The sequence below is a fragment of the Chiloscyllium punctatum genome, chromosome 38, assembly GCF_047496795.1.
Source record: "Chiloscyllium punctatum isolate Juve2018m chromosome 38, sChiPun1.3, whole genome shotgun sequence".
NCBI classification, from domain to species: Eukaryota; Metazoa; Chordata; class Chondrichthyes; order Orectolobiformes; family Hemiscylliidae; genus Chiloscyllium; species Chiloscyllium punctatum.
In genome coordinates this window covers 5,486,856-5,504,777 of record NC_092776.1, presented here as the reverse complement: position 1 = coordinate 5,504,777, position 17,922 = coordinate 5,486,856, and the positions used below count along the sequence as shown (strand labels likewise).

Here is a 17,922-nt window from a genome sequence, read left to right as displayed (position 1 = left end):
AGCTTCGAAACCGACGTTTTGGGCAAAACAAACACAAAGATGGCTGCCTGAGCATGTGCAAATGGGCCTGGTGTCATCAGTTACCAGCACCTGATGCCGCTAAGCCAGAATGGAGCTGCATAAACACAATCGCCATTACTACATTCCACGAATAATAATGTCCCTGGCTCTTCATGCCTGCTAAATCAAATTTCCACATGTGTTGGGGGACCTGCCACTGAGAATCTGGGTGCTTGGAACTGGGTAAAAGGCTGTAAATGTGGTGCTGGCCATTGAGCAGAGCAGCCAGTTAGCACCCTATGGTGGGCAAGAAAGATAGCAGTTCTGAGGTGAACTTGGACTGGGAGGAGCACAATGGTCTATCCCTCAGGTTGGAAGCTGCATTTCACTACTTGTGTATTCCTTGTGCTACCTTCTGGTGGCATTCCACATGGCCTTCTTGGAATCACCATTTAAAAATGATGGAAAGCCCTTAGTGTGGAAACTGAAGAGATTGGTGAGAAGGGTGATAGGGTTAAGGAGCTTCAGTTACTTTGAAATATTTGGGCTTTCCCCTTGGAGGGCTCTGATGAGATTTGCTAGAGAGGGCAGTGAATGTAATGACTGCTTTGATAGAGTAAATAAGGAGAAATGATTCCCGCAGGTTGAATGGTCAAGAGCCAGAGGGCACGGATTAAAAGTTGAGAACCAGAGGTGAAATGGTAGGGTAAATAAAGTGCATGGAACATTGTTTTGCTTTGGAATATACCATTGGGTAGGTGCTAGCTAATGGAGACTTTTAATGGGAGTGGATAAGGGAAAGTAAGACATTTATTGTGATAAAGGGAAATTGAAGGGAAGTGCAATTATTTGGTTGCTTCCTTCATATTACCAGTATAGGCTTGATGAACAGAATGGTCATGTACTGTACTATATCATTCTGTGGTTCTATTGAAAGCTGTTTTTGGTTTTCAACCATTCTGTGATGCTTTCAATAAGTGGCTTAAAGTTATCACTGTGTATGAGCTTACATCATTTAGAGGCACAACTCAAGTGAGTCCCACAGAGGAGGTTAGTGAGCAAAATTAGGGCGCATGGTATTGGGGGCAAAGTACTAACTTGGATTGAAAGTTGGTTGGCTGACAGGAAACAAAGAGTAGTGATAAACGGCTCCATTTCGGAATGGCAGGCAGTGACCAGTGGGGTATCGCAGTGATCAGTGCTGGGACCGCACCTTTTTACAATATATATTAATGATATAGAACATGGTATTAGTAATAACATTAGCAAATTTGATGATGATACTAAGCTGGGTGGCAGGGTGAAATGTGAGGAGGATGTTAGGAGATTACAGGGTGACCTGGACAGGTTAGGTGAATGGTCAGGTGCATGGCAGAGGCAGTTTAATGTGGATAAATGTATGGTTATCCACTTTGGTGGCAAGAACAGGAAGGCAGATTGCTACCTAAATGGAATCAATTTAGGTAAAGGGGTGGTACAAAGAGATCTGGGTGTTCTTGTACACCAGTCAATGAAGGTAAGCATGCAGGTACAGCAGGTAGTGAAGAAGGGTAATAGCATGCTGGTCTTCCTGACAAGAGGGATTGAGTATAGAAGCAAAGAGGTTCTTCTGCAGCTGTACAGGGCCCTGGTGAGACCATACCTGGAGTATTGTGTGCAGTTCTGGTCTCCAAATTTGAGGAAAGATATTCTGGCTATTGAGGGAGTGCAGCGTAGGTTCACGAGGTCAGTTCCTGGAATGGCAGGACTACCTTACGCTAAAAGACTGGAGCGACTGGGCTTGTATACCCTTGAGTATAGAAGATTGAGAGGGGATCTGATTGAGACATATAAGATTATTAAAGGATTGGACACTCTGGAGGCAGGAAACATGTTTCCGCTGATGGGTGAGTGCCGAACCAGAGGACACAGCTTAAAAATACTGGGTAGACCATTTAGGACAGAGATGAGGAGAAACCTCTTCACCCAGAGAGTGGTGGCTGTGTGGAATGCTCTGCCCCAGAGGGCAGTGGAGGCCCAGTCTCTGGACTCATTTAAGAAAGAGTTGGATAGAGCTCTCAAGGATATTGGAATCAAGGGTTATGGAGATAAGGCAGGAACAGGATACTGATTAAGGATGATCAGCCATGATCATATTGAATGGTGGTGCAGGCTCGAAGGGCAGAATGGCCTACTCCTGCACCTATTGTCTATTGTCTATTGAGAACTCAATTTAACATGATTATGGGAAACTTGCTTATATGCTGAGAACATTAAGCTGTTCCTAACCTTGAACTGTGTTGGAGGAATATGTCAGCTAAATCACTTCTACTATCTTGTGATGGTTGCTGCACATTAATTTAACACTACATTTTAGAGATCACAAAAGGATAGTGGTGCATTAAGACTGCAAGAACATGAGAAAATACAGACAATACTCAATACATCTTGACAACAAATTTTGATAGATTAGTAAGGAAGGAAGAATAGGATAATGGCCAGTGTATCTAGTCTCTGTATTAATAATACTGTTAGGCAATGAGTATTGTTAGTCATCCCCAAGAGCTATTATATAACTTTAATTGAGCATAGAATAAGGTCTTGAGTTCGATTTTGTTGTTTGTCACAGTTGCAATTGTTGGGTAAGATGACACTAAATATACTTTATTTGTCTTTTCAATGGCAGCTATTTAACATTCTGCCATTTACCCCTCTTCTACATCCATCTTTGTTTCTTTCCCTTTCCCATTAGCGCTCCCTGCCTCACCAATCCCTTTGTCACTTAATCTCTCCTGTTTACTGCCCTATCATAGACATGGCCTTTTGCTCCTTCTCCATTCTTCCCCTCTGAGTTGTTTGAACCAATACTTTTCTACATTATTCCAATTCTGCAGAAAGTTTAATGTCCTTGAGCATTAACTATGTTTCTTGTCTAATGAATGTTAAGTATTTCCAGTATTTTCTGTTTATCCTCCTGCAGTATATAGTTTTGGTTTTAACTTTATGTATGCTGTTCTCCAACATTTAATCATGCCCTATAGCCAAAGCCAACTACCAAGGTCCTGTCAATATAGCTTCCAAACTGATGACTGGGAATTAAATTTGGCTGCAGCTTCTTTCCAAGCTTTAACTAGCTTCAAGGTTCAACACAGTGTGGGAAACTCCATGGTTTTATTAGCGCAACTTTTTCACAGCTGAGACAACTGTCCTTTGGACTGCAGGCATCTGTCCAGTGACCCATGAGGATTTGCGGGGAGGGAATGGCGGGGGTGGGGTGGGGTTGGGGTTGTGGTGGGAGTGTGTTGAGACAGGAGGAAGTCCATCACCAAAACGTTCAGATCATTTCTGATTAATGAAGTCAAGAACATATTGAAGTCAGGAGTTTAAGTCTGAATTTTATCTCTTCAAAGTGCTTTGGTCCATGATCCGATATGTCATCAGATCATGTATCATTATTTTACCCAGTTCCATAAAATTGCCTGAACGGGAGTGGCTGGTTTAATGAGCATGCCAAAGGTGGTTGTCTTCTTCTGAGCTGTACTACCTCGGAACTAAATTTCCAAAATCATGCTCCTAGCATAAAACCTTGCTTATCGAGAACATATTGGTAAATTGCTGACTGGTTCCTCCCTACTTTCTGATCAATAGGCAGTGTCAATGTGTTCTTGAGTGGAAGTTTTAGGGTCTCTGCTGGGAGTTCATGCTTGTTCAAATGTCTCTTTAGCATTTCCTCTGTTTATTAATTGGGATTGAATAAAGTCAGCCATTCTATTCTAGTCTTTCAGAAAATATTTAAGTTCAAAACTTTGACAAGTCTGAAATATGTACTTCTCCCCAAACCGAAATAATTCCTTTGTGAATTGTACAGTGTTAATGACATGCTAAAAATCCAAGAACAGCTGACCAAAGACAGAGATGACCTACTCAAAGAGGTTGTCACCTTACGTGAGAAAGTCACAGAGATGACTGCCAAAGAGGAAGAGTACGCTCGCCTTAAAGATGAGGCTGATCAGAACACGGCCCAGGTGGGTAATCTCTGTTCCCAATTGTTTTCGTTTTGCAGGAAGACTTCTTCATATGTGAGCCCCATTTGTGTGTGAATGGCAGAAGCTGTTCAACAATTAAGATCTACTTGGAAGTCTTGATCATCCAATTTTTTAAAACAAAGGACCCCTATCAATGGAGGGGGTAGGTTACACATCTCAGTTAAATCTATCCAGGAAGACACTCCCAAAAATGGGCATTTACTGACAGTCCCAAATAGTTAACATTATAGTAGATACAAGCTGCACCTTAAATCCATGGACGCTTAGAAATTATGAAATGCTGATATCCTTTAATGCACCATGTTCAATTACAAACTGATAAAACAGATGGGTAAGTGCATTGTGGCACTGGGTGAAAAGAAAGGTCTTTTGTGTCCTTTTGAAAATGAGTACATTTAAGGGACTTGCATAAAGTGCCGTAAGGTGTCATAATCAGTAGATTTCACTGTTGTTCAGAATGGGGAGTGTGAAAAAGCTTGCAGGAAGAAACAGATTGCCATCTGGATGGTCTGAGACACCTAGACGCAGGCCGGGAATTCAGAAAAGCACAGAGTTGGCAATGGCAGAACAAAACAAGTGAACTGGGGAGAAATAAAAGAGGACACACAAAAAAGGAATGGGAATAAAAGAAATGGGGGTGGGAGATGAGAAGGAGCAATTTCCACAGAGCCTTTTAAAACAACAACAAAATCTAGCTAATGATTGGAACAAGGTCAGCTGGGTGAACCTCTTAGAATATGAGTTTCCTGACTGGGGCTGGTAACCTTGTCCAATAAATGAATCTTGGCTGACAGATATAAACAAGAGTATCAGGGTTTCTGTTCACTCTAGGATCAGGCACTGAGCTAACTGGATCTGTGTCATGTACCAAGCATTAGGCCATCGAGGTGTACAGCATGGAAACAGACACTTTGGTCCAACACTTCCATATTGACCAGATATCTCAAATTAACCTAGTCCTATTTGCCAGCATTTAGCCCATATTCCTGTAAACTCTTCCTGTCCATATACTCTTCCAGATGCCTTTTAAATGTTGTAAATGTACCAGCCTCCACCACTTCCTCTGGCACCACCCTCTGTATGAAAACGTTGCCCCTTCTGTTCCTTTGAAATCTTTCCTCTCTCACCTTAAACCTATGCTCTCTAGTTTTGGACTCCTGTACTCTGGAGAAAAGACCTTGACTATTTACTCTATCCATGCCATTCATTATTTTATAAATCTCCATAAGGTCACCCCTTGGTCTCCGATGCTCCAGGGACAATAGCCCTACCCTATTCAGCCTCTCCCTACAGCTCAAACCCTCCAAACTTGGCAACTCTTTCAAGTTTCACAACATCCTTCCGATTGGAGGGAGACCAGAATTGCACATAATACTCCAAAAGTGGCCAAACTGTCCTGTACAGCTGCAACATGACCTCCCAACTCTGATAGTCAATGCATTGACCAATAAAGACATGCATACCAAACACTGTCTTCACTATCCTATCTATCTGTGACTCCACTTTCAAGGAACTATGAACCTGCATTCCAAGTTCTGTTTGTTCAGCAACACTCCCCAGGACCTTATCATTAAGTGTATGTGTCTTGCCCTGATTTGCCTTTCCAAAATGCAGCATTTATCTAAATTAAACTCTAACTGCCACTCCTCAGCCCACTGGCCCATCTGATCAAGATCCCGCTGTACTCTGAGGTAATCTTCTTCGCTGTCCACTACACCTCCAGTTTTAGTGTAATCTGCAGGCTTATTAACACTATGTTCACATCCAAATGATTTATATAAATGACAAAAATCAGTGGATTCTGCCTAATCCGTTTGGCACACCACTGGTCACAGGCCTTCAGTTTGAATGGCAACCGTCCACACCACCCTCTGTCTTTGACCAGTTCTGTATCCAAATGGCGGGTTCTCCCTATATTCCATGTGATCAAACCTTGCTAACCAGTCTACCATGAAGAACCTTGTCAAATACCTTACTAATGTCCATATAGATCATGAGTCAATAGAGGTGACAGGATACGGGCCTTTGTTATTTCAACCAATATCACCGAGGGCTAATCAAACCTCTAACAAAGTTCAATTAGTAGCCTAAAACAGTCACTATCAATGATCCTATTTTAAATCAACCATTGATAGAGACTATTTTCTACTTCTGTAATTGTTTCTAAAGTGTTTTCATTTTCAATAGCAAGTGAGGATGACGTGATCACAAGAATTGGCTGAGCAGGATAACTGTCTAATCCTGTAAGTTGGCACAGTTAAGTTCAACAGGTCAAATCAGCTTTGGGCTTATATCTACATGGTATAGCAGAGTCAAAAAAATCAATGTAGTTACAATTTTGAACTGCTTTAACTCAAAATGGATGGTAGGCCTGCTCTGATGTAACATACCTTTCTTCCAATGTTCCTGTCAGTAATTTAAGTAGTGTCACAGATAATATGACATTTAATGTTAAAAAATCACACAACACCAGGTTATAGTCCAACAGGTGTATTTGGAAGCACTAGCTTTTGGAGAGCTGCCCCTTCATCAGGTAGCAACAAGACAATTGAGCAGAAATTATTTCTCTGTATGGGTTATGAATCCGGAATTCACCACTTGAGTGTACAATGAATGTACTGAGTAAATTTGAGGAGAAGATAGATGGACTTTTAATTACTAATGGGTTGAAGGGTAATGGAGAGCAGGCAGTAAAGTGGGTTGAGATCAGTCATGATTGTATCAAATGATGGAGCAGATTTGAGGGGCTGAATTGCCTCCTACTGCTCCTAGTTCTTATGTTCTTATATTCTAATGATGACCCCATTAGCTATGACCCCATAATCTTCAATCAATAGCATTAAAAATATGAATTGCATTCTCCACCATCTCCGGCCTTTGGCAGATTTGATATCGATGTGTCTGTGGTTCTCTTGTTTCAGCTTCCCAGCCTTGATATTTTTCCAATTGAAGTTTAGTTGTGTCTTTTTTTTAACTTGTATTGAGAAAACAATAGCCAAAATTGCCAGAGAAACTCAGTAGCTCTGGCAGTGTCTGTGGAAAGAAGAGAGTTAACATTTAGAGTCCAGTGATCCTTCTTCACAACTTGAAAGCCTGAACCATCCCCATTCGTCACCACTCTCGTCCACCTGGCCAAGCTCATTCTCAATTTGAACAGCGTCTTCTTTAACTTCTCTTACTTTCTTCGGATCAAAGATGTGGCCATGAGTACCCACATGGCCACCAGTTATGTCTGCCTCTTTGTGATGTATGTGGAACATTCCTTGTTTCAATCCTACCCAGGATCTCGCTTACAACTCTTTCTCCAGTATATCCATGACATAATCATTTCTGCTTCTGTCCCTTGTTTGGAATTAGAAACATTTATCAATTTTGCTTCCAATTTCCACTCTGCTCTCATTTTCACCTGACCCATCTCCATCTCGCGCTTCCCTTCCTCAACATCTCTATCTCCATTTTTGGGGATAGGCTGGCCACCAAAATTCAGTTAAGATGGAGAGTGACTGGAGTCAAAACATTATCTCTACTTTCTCTCCACAGAAACTGCCAGATCTGTTGAGTTTCTCCAGTGATTTCTGTTTGTGTTTCAGATTTACAGCATCCAGAGTTCTTTGTTTTGGTTTTGAGAGAAAACACGGGTCTGATATTAAATGGTAGTGATTCATCTATTGCCAGAGAAACAACATAATCCTTTGATTTTCTGTGCAATAGAACTGAATTCTGCTAGAGTCTAATCAATCTACTCATGAGTTCCTCCATTTGCAGGAACACTCAATTGTTCCTCTGGATATGTTTCTATCTTGAGAGTTCGGCGCCGGTTCTGTGGCTGATTGGCTGAAAGCTTCTTGTGAGCAGGATTTTCATTATTTGGGGATCCGAATCCCATTTGACAATCCGCAGGTGAATAATTAGCTGCCTAAATATTGGAAGCTCCAGTGAGATTTCTGAGCAGAATGACACACAGGTTGTTTCTGCTGATCTCTCACTTTGTTAGACATTGTCTGGAAAAGAGATTTTGTTCTAAAATATTACAATGCACCATTTAAGTTGGAGCTGCACTATCAGATTTCAGCTTGATCTGGACCTGAAGTCAATTTGTACTTTAATAACCATGGAGGTTTCCAATGGAGATTATTCCATTTTCTGACACTACCCTAGAGGGAAAATCTAGTAAACAGCAATCGTTGAAAATGAACGGATTGGTCACACTGGACCTTCAGTTTAAAGCATTAAAGATGAGTTAGAGCTGTATGCGTCATTTGCTGGTTTTACTGTTTTTTTTCTCTTCTGGGACAGATCAGTATTGGATAGAAATAGTGTACAAGGATGTGGGGAGAAAGCAGGAGATTGCCACTAAGTAATGATGCTTGTATCAACAGCCGGTATAGGCACGTTGGGCTGAATGGCTTCCTTTTGCTCTGTAAAAATTCTGTGACTTTATTAGTCATGTTAGTTATTGTGTAAAATTGAAATTGAAAGATTTTTAGAGCTCGTTGGCTATAATTGTAAAGTAAGATGTTCTTAAGTTTCAAAACACTAAGTCACTTGCAATTTGCTTACTAGCCAGTTAAATTGCCAGTGACGAATGATTTCATAAAACATAAATAATTGCGATTTCTGAAGTCTACCATTATTAGAAAAGTAATGAAAATCTACAACTTTGAAAAGGAGACAATAATATTGTGTACTAGATTGTCTATGATTCTTGTGGTATTAATAATTATCAGTATAGAATGAAATACTGCGTGAGTTTTAAAGATAATTCTTTAGCCTCAGTTGAAGAAGTGAATAAAAAGAATTGTTTTCCACAGAGTTCTAACACATGTTTCTTTTGATTTCCATTATCCTACATCAATTTTTTGACTCCAGCTTGAGCATGACATACAGATGCGAGAGAATGAAATTGCCCGTGAGATGCGGCGGAAAGAGAAGCTGCAGAAGGAACTTACCCGCTTGAAGGGAGAGCTGGAAGATAGTCAAGCAGAGATCAAATCACTGGTGTCTCAACAACAAAAGATCAAAGATGACTATCAGAAATTAGATCTGCAGCTCAAGGAACAAAAGGTAATCAGAACACAATGTCCCAGCAGCAGCTTCAAATTAACTAATTAGAAATACAGAGGATATGAATTGAGGATATTCATTTAGCGTATGCTTTTGACACAGATGGAGTGTCTTCATGGACAGAGATCCAACACAGCAATGCAGTACAATAGGAAAATGCCCTGTTAATAAGACCGTCTGTAAAAGATTGTCTCACATCAGTACTTCTGGACATTGGCTTACTCTAAACACAGCTGGTGCAAACAAACTTCTAAATAGATAAGCTTTTGAAATTTAAAATGTAATCCATCTGGCCTGTTTACAAAACAGTGATTGAAAGGAGCTGCATTTTCAGTGATTAAAATCTGCACCGGCAAGGGGCCCCAATAATTGATTTTAACAAAATTTTAACAAAAGAAAGACTTGCATTTACAGCAAGTTTTTTTAGAACTCCAGATGTTCCAAAGGACATTACATGGAGAAAGTGAGGACTGAAGTTGGTGGAGATCAGTCGAAAAGTGTGGTGCTGGGAAAGCATAGCAGGTCAGGCAGCATCCGAGGAACAGGAGAGTCATTGTTTCGGGCATGAGCCTTTCATCAGGAATAAAGAGGGACATTGTTGATGAAGGGCTTAAGTCTGAAATGTCGATTCTCCTGTTCCTTGGATGCTGCCTGACCTGCTGTGCTTTTGCAGCACCACACTTTTCGACAAAGGACATTATAACCAATATTGTCACTTGTCTTAGAATACAGCAAACTTGAGTTAAAATCTATTGTATTCAGAATGACAAAAAATGATTTATTTTTCATTTTAGTTGTTTGGTAATTCTTTTTCAATTAATAGATTTTGAATGAAAGGGCTTCAAAAGATTTGGAACTACTTCACCACAAGGTCATCAAACTTCAGCAGGAGAATGAGCAACAAGTTATAATCACTGACCAACTGACCCATGAAAACCAACAGAAAATGATAGATCTTAAAGTATGTACAATTTACTACCATTTTCTTAATTAGAATCATACAGCACATATTGTTTTATCATGTCTGTATTGGAGTTTGAAAGACACACACTGTATTTCTGAAGTTAGAAATACAAATCTGTAATATTATGGTTTGGCATATACCTTGACCTACCATCACCATTGAGCAAAGTGACAAACCTTGGTTCAATAAGGATTATAACAGAGTATAGGACAAAGTGAGGACTACAGATGCAGGAGATCAGAGTCAAAATGTGTGGTGCTGGAAAAACACAGCCGGTCAGGCAGCATCCGAGGAGCAGGAGAGTTGATGTTTCGAGCATAAGCTCTTCATCAATGTAGTAGAATGTGAAGGGGGATTTATTCCTGATGAAGAGCTTATCCTCGAAACATCAACTCTCCTGCTTCTCAGATGCTGCCTGACTGGTTGTGCTTTTCCAATGCCCACTTTTTGACACTGATTATAAAAGATTGTGTTGGAATTACACTATAGGTAAGTGAAAATGAGGTGTGAATTAATAATAATGACCTACATGAATGTTAAAGAGGATGGAATATGCTTGAGACTGATTGAAATAATCTGGCAACCAATGGTTCAAAGCTCTGGTAGTCTTGTGATTTTTTATTTCTCTTATTAACTCATGGAATGTGGATATTGTGGGGGTTAGCATTTATTGCCCATCCTTAATTGCTCATGAGAAGGTGGTGGTGAGCTGCCTTTTTGAACTGCTGCAGTCCATATTTTGTTAGTAGATCCATAATGCCATTAGGAAAGAAATTTACAACATTTTGACTCAGTGACACTGAAGGAATAGTGATGTATTTCAAAGTAGGATGGTGAGTTTGCTTGGAAGGGAATCTGCAGATGGTTTTGATCCCACGTATCTGCTGCCCTTGAGCTGGTAGCCGTCATGGGTTTAAAAGGTGCTGTCTATGGAGCTTGGTGAATTTGTGCAGTGCACTTTGTAGATGGTACACACTGCTGCTACTAGTCAGTTAGGTAGTAGTAAATTTGGGCGGCACGGTGGCACAGTGCTGCCTCACAGCACCAGAGACCCGGGTTCAATTCCCGCCTCAGGCGACTCTCTGTGTGGAGTTTGCACATTCTCCCCGTGTCTGCGTGGGTTTCCTCCGGGTGCTCCAGTTTCCTCCCACACTCCAAAGATGTGCAGGTCAGGTGAATTGGCCATGCTAAATTGCCCGTAGTGTTAGGTAAGGGGTAGATGTAGGGGTATGGGTGGGTTGTGCTTCGGATCTAATCTAATCTAAATGTTTGTGGATGTGGTGCCAATTAAGTGAGCCACTTTGACCTGAATGATATTAAGCTTCTTGAATGTTGTTGGAGCTGCACTCATCCAGGCAAGTGTGGAGTATTACATTACACTCCTGACTTGTGCCTTGTAGGTAATAGACAGGTAGTGGGGAGATAGGAGGCGATTTACTCATTGCAGGATTCCGAGCCCTTGACTTGCTCTTGTAGCCGTTGTATTTAAATGGTAATCTAGTTCAGATTCTGGTCAATGGTTTTGATAGTGGGAGATTCATTGATGGTAAGGGAATGTCAAGTGATGATGTTAGATTGGAGATGATCATTTCTCAGGATAAACATTACTTGCTACCTTTCATCTCAAGCTTGGGTATTGATATTACTGCTTTTGGACACGGACTGCTTCAGTATTTGAGGAGTTGATGACAGTGGATATAAACAATAACAGGACGAGAGGTCCCATCCTTATCCTCAATGATATGTGTAATAACACCTTCAGCCAGTAGTGCTGAATGGGTAACTCCTTCTGAAGCCCCTACTTTCACAGATGTCAGCTTTCAACCAATTTGGTTTGCTCTACATAGCATCAAGAAATGAATGACTATATGGATGCAGTTAAGACTATGGGCCTGACAACAACTTAGCTGTCGTGCTACAGACCTGCACTCCAGAAGTAGCCATACATCGAACCAAGCTGTCCCAGTACAGCTACAATACTGACATCTCCCTGTTAATGTGGAAAATTCCCCAGGTACCTCTATTCTCACCATGGAATTTAATTCTATAAATGTGAGTTATTACCTGATGAAAATGACCATGAAAGCTATTGACCTCTTGTAAAATCTCAGCAGGGCCCCCAGTGTCCTTCAGGGAAGGAATACAGTATCTATAAATATGAATTAGATCCATTCTTTAATGCTTTTGAGATAGATATTTATGGCTGACCGGCCAGTACTACCCTGTTCCAAGAATTAATTCACAAGAAAAAGAAACATATGAACGAAGGCTATGGCTAAATGCCAGATTTTTCAATTTAAATCTTGGAAAAATGTAGCCATTAGCTTTGACGGTTGTCACTCATTCAGTGACCTTGTCATCGATTCCATCCCTATCCTTGACCATTGTAGCCACCTGCTCTGGCTCAGTAGTTAACCTGTCTTGCCTCTAAGGTAGTAGTTTGTGGACACACTATCCATTTCAGGGATGTGAGCACATAGTGATTGCTGGTGTTCCAGTGTCTTTTTGAGGGAGCGCTCTCTATGTGTAATTTGAGTCTTTGTAAAAGATTTCACTGAATTATTTTGTAGAAGTTCAAAAAAGAGTTCTTCCAGCAGATTCTTGGTAAATACTTATATCATTAAGGCAACATCAGTAAAACAAATTATATGGTCACTTTCACACTGCTGTGAGTAATTAGTTGTTATGTTTCCTACATTTCACCAATGACTATACTTCAAAAAACTCTTAATTGGTTGCAAAGTGCTTTGGGATCTGAAGTTGTGAAAATGCTGAAAAGCGAACTCTTTCCTTATCTGAGAAAAGGTTAGATTTTTCATAATTTCGGCATCCAATGCAATGCTGAGCTGTACTTCCAACCCCCAAATACACTCCAAGGATTTCCTACTGTCACTACCATAACCTCACCTGCTTCAGCCTTATCACAGCCCATCTGCTGTTGTAACCCTCATTCATGCCTTTGTCGTCTCAACGTTTGACTGAATTACCTCCCGTCACCATGTTCTGGTCATTGGGAAGAACTGAGCAGGATAGAGTAGAACTTCGCCATTGCCTCTTTGCAAGTTGCCTGTTCAAATAATTGTGCTGCTGTTTTTTGATCTAGTCCAAAGAGGAAGATGTGAATCAGTTGCGTCATGATGTTGTGAAGTTGACGAAGGTGAGAGAGGTCTTGCAGCGGAGATTACATCAGACTGAGGATCAGAAACTGGAGCTTGACCACCAGCGGGAAACTTTGAAGAACCTCACTGTTTCCATGGAGAAAGGTAGGGACTCTGGTTGCATATCTCATTATGTGAAGCAAATTTTGTATTAAAAACCTTCTTGGCCTTTACAATAATATTTACTCTCTATGACTCTAAATTCATTGTTCACAATGTGGACTGCATGGTGGCTCAGTGGTTAGCACTGCTGCCTCACAGCACCAGGGACCCAGGTTTGATTTCAGCCTCGGGCAACTATCTGTGTGGAGTTTGCACACTCTCCCCGTGTCTGCGTGGGTTTCCTCCGGGTGCTCTGGTTTTCTCCCACAGTCCAAAGATATGCTGGTTTGGTGAAGTGGCCATGCTAAATTGCCCAGAGTGTTCAGGGATGTGTAGGTTAGCTGCATTAGTCAGGAGAAATGTAAAGTAATAGGGTCAGAGAATGGGTGTGCATGGGATACTCTTTGAAGGGTCAATGTGGACATGTTGTGCCAAATGGCCTGTTTCCACACTGTAGGGATTCTATGATTTATGTAGCAAGACCAAACACAGCTTAGATGGTTGTTTTGCAGCACACCTCCATTCATTCTTCAAGCAATGCCATGGCCTTCCAGTAACCTGCTGTTTAATTCTCCACCTTGGTCTCACACTGACCTCTCTGTTCTCAGTTTCTGCGGAACAGCAGTTCATGTTTTGAATCAGCATCTTTCAACCTTTTAACTGTAAACTCTGCCCCCATTTGGTTCTATTTCTTTGCACATTTCAGTCTCGATGTCCTGTTTCTCATACTATGGTTTTGGACAGCAGCTGTTTCTTATTCAATCATTTACACCTCCTCTGGTCACTTTTTTTGTTCTTGTTCCATCATCACCACTTTGGCACAATGTTATCATTTAATTTCTCCAAGTTTCTGTTCTCTCAATGTCCTCCACATTTGTTCGTTTCTACCTTCTCCAATTTCACCTATTTAAACATTTCCAAATTTTCCCAGTCCCAATGGAAAAAACATCAAGCAGCAAACATTAACTCTGTTTCTCTCTGCACAGATGCTGCCTGACCTGCTGTACATTTTCTATTTCTGTTTCAGGTTCTTGTGTTGTGCATGTGTCTCATTGGATCTTACTAACTTAAATCATCACACCCATAACAATACATGTAATACTCATGTAATATCTAACTAATAAGCTAACTAAACCATCAGTCCACATTGAACATAGAACATAGAACATAGAACAATACAGCACAGAACAGGCCCTTCGGCCCACGATGTTGTGCCGAACTTCTATCCTAGATTAAGCACCCATCCATGTACCTATCCAAATGCCGCTTAAAGGTCACCAATGATTCTGACTCTGCCACTCCCACGGGCAGGGCATTCCATGCCCCCACCACTCTCTGGGTAAAGAACCCACCCCTGACATCTCCCCTATACCTTCCACCCTTCACCTTAAATTTATGTCCCCTTGTAACACTCTGTTGTACCCAGGGAAAAAGTTTCTGACTGTCTACTCTATCTATTCCTCTGATCATCTTATAAATCTCTATCAAGTTACCCCTCATCCTTCGCCGTTCCAATGAGAAAAGACCGAGAACTCTCAACCTATCCTCGTACGACCTATTCTCCATTCCAGGCAACATCCTGGTAAATCTTCTCTGCACCCTCTCCAAAGCTTCCACATCTTTCCTAAAGTGAGGCGACCAGAACTGCACACCGTACTCCAACTGTGGCCTAACCAAAGTCCTGTACAGCTGCAACATCACTTCACGACTCTTGAATTCAATCCCTCTGCTAATGAATGATAATACTTCATAGGCCTTCTTACAAACTCTATCCACCTGAGTGGCAACTTTCAAAGATCTATGTACATAGACCCCAAGATCCCCTCTGTTCCTCCACCTGACTAAGAACCCTACCATTAACCCTGTATTCTGCATTCTTATTTGTCCTTCCAAAATGGACAACCTCACACTTGGCAGGGTTGAACTCCATCTGCCACTCCTCAGCCCAGCTCTGCATCATATCTAAAATCCACATGGTAGAAGGTTCTGCATTCTTATCATTCTCTCAATACAAAAGTGCTAAGTTCCTTAATCAAGTTAGGAATAAAAAGTCAAGTGGTCAGGATTCTTGAGCTTTACTAAAATATTTCAAGACCTCTGTTGATGGAGCAACAATAAAATAATTATTGCATCCAAATGAGAGACTTTGAAATTAACTATTTCAAAAGCAACTCTGGCAGCTGATATAAAAAGTAACTACTGATGTTTCTTGTTACTGATCAATATTTCAAATATTGGTAATCGAAACAAGCCAAACACTATTCTGAGCTCTCAGAAATGCAAGTCATTCATCCGCAATCTAATGTGCCAAGCCATCAAAAAATTATTGTTTACTTGTTTGAATATATTGATATAGCTCAGCAGCAAGATATGCTGAGAGGTGCATCTCTTAAATAAAATTCACTTTTTCCTACATTCTGAGATAAATGATTCAGAATTATACTTCTTCAAATCCAATTAGAAAGTTTGCCCAGCTGATTAGATGTTGTCTGTTTCTTATTATTCAGGATGCAGTATCAATAAGTCATTATGCTTCCATAATCCCAGATAAAAAACATGCATGAGACCTCAATACTTCTATTTATAACCTCTTTGCATCTTAACATCCCTGGCATATCTTCAAATGTCTATTTTTAATAATGGTGCTATGAGGCAGACAGTTAACGAAGAACACAAACGCAAGTGACATTTATGAAACTGGATGTGACTTTTTACACTGAGTCTACACCTTTGGGATTTATCTTCTTATCCCAGCTTGGCGACTGGAATGAAAGGTTGTTTTGTTCCTGAAGAAGGGCTTATGCCCGAAACGTCGATTCTCCTGTTCCTTGAACCCCCAAGTCCCTCCTGCCTACCTTTTATCTTAGCCTGCTGGACACACTCTCCTCATTCCTGAAGAAGGTCTTATGCCCGAAATGTCGATTCTCCTGTTCCTTGAAACACATTTTCAGTTCTGATCTCCAGCATCTGCAGTCCTCACTTTCTCCTGTTTTGTTCAGTGACCATTGCTAGTCCTAAATCTAGTTCATGGTGGATACATTGTACAGAATTGTCTCTAATTTGGCACTTAATTGGCAGTCATTCAGAAAATGGATGGTGCTGAGCAGTGGAACAGAAATGCCACACTTTTCTTACATTCTTATCCCACTTGACATACTTTGATGGGACAGATTGGGATGCTCTTTTTGCAGCATCTAACAGTGCTTCTCCTGACCTTTAGCATTCCTGATGCTGACAGAGGATACCTGAAATGCTAAGTGTTCCATTTCTCCATGGACATGTCTCATTTTAATGAGCACAGAGTAAATAGGAGGGGGGCAAAAAATAAATACTTTGTAAAAAAAATTAATGTGAGGAAGCAATTTATATTGGGCTTCACAACAACAGTAGCAACAGCTTGTATTATAATGTACTTTTGTCATAGTAAATATGAAATGACATTTGCAACCTCAACAGTCCAAAAGCACTACACACTATCTCATACATCTCAATCATTTAATTTACCAAAAAGTTATCCTGCTCCCTTTTGAATTTGGAATAAGCATCTCTTCCTACCTGGAATACAGAATACTTTATGTTAGGTAATGGCCTGGGGTGTTATCGCTAGAGTATTCACCCAGAGACCCAGGTAATATACTGGGTACTCAGGTTTGAATCCCACCATGGCAAATGGTGGCATTTGAATTCAACAAAATGACCATTAAACCATTATTAACTTTTGGGGAAAACCCTATCTAGTTCACTAATGTCCTTTAGGGAAAGACATCTGACATTCTTACCTGTCTGGCCTGCATGTGATTCCAGACCCACAACAATTTGGTTGAATCTTAACCACCCTCTGGGTCATTAGGAATGATGGACAATAAATATGGCCAATGAATGAATGAGAAAAAAAAGTTCTCTATCTATCTATTCTGTTTCAAATTACTGCGTAAATAATCCTACACTGCAAAGACAAAGTTATAGAAGAATATTTGTTTCTAAAGATTAGCAAATAGAAATGCCAAATTGTCACAATTTTCAGTTAGTTGTGAGACAGGCTGTTTGCTACCACTTTACTATACCTAACATTCAAATTTCAGTTCCTGACAAACTCAGACTCTGACACCATCTATAATGAAGCAGTACCACAGTGTTTTTTTTATTACAAGCTATTAGACTCTAACTACAGGTAAATAGTTATAAATTGTTGACATATAATACTACTAATTAAAAGACTAATGCCCTCATAACCTCACTCCCTTACACACAGACTGAGAAACTGACAGGAGAAAAATATTATGGTTCGAGGGGCAGACAGTTTGGGTCTTTGTTCCCAGGCATTATTGTTGAGATGACCTTTATGACTCTTCTCCTAGCCAGTATATTACTTCAGTCATCTTTCTCTGGATGCTTCCACTGGTTGGTGTCAGACAAAAACTGGCTAGTGCCCTTAATAAAAAGCCTTTGACTTATCCGCAATGTGTCACAGCTCACAAAAGGTGTTGCTAGAAAGATAGACTGGTGTTCTTCAGGTTTACAGTGAGTTAAGACTGCAGAGAACAGGGAGATCACTCTTCAACTGGAGAAGAACTGACCACTTCAGACACTCTCTCTCTCTGTAACTTCC

The 17,922-nt window shown here is 40.6% G+C and overlaps 1 protein-coding gene across 1 annotated transcript in view; it reads left to right on the top strand.

Annotated features, from left to right (window-relative positions):
- cfap58 (cilia and flagella associated protein 58) overlaps positions 1 to 17,922 on the top strand; it is a 220,726-nt gene that overhangs the window by 36,868 nt on the left and 165,936 nt on the right. The window contains exons 4-7 of the mRNA XM_072557067.1: positions 3,848 to 4,004; positions 8,895 to 9,089; positions 9,913 to 10,050; positions 13,157 to 13,316. Coding sequence (XP_072413168.1) covers positions 3,848 to 4,004; positions 8,895 to 9,089; positions 9,913 to 10,050; positions 13,157 to 13,316 — 650 coding nt within the window. The remainder of the gene's footprint in view (positions 1 to 3,847; positions 4,005 to 8,894; positions 9,090 to 9,912; positions 10,051 to 13,156; positions 13,317 to 17,922) is intronic.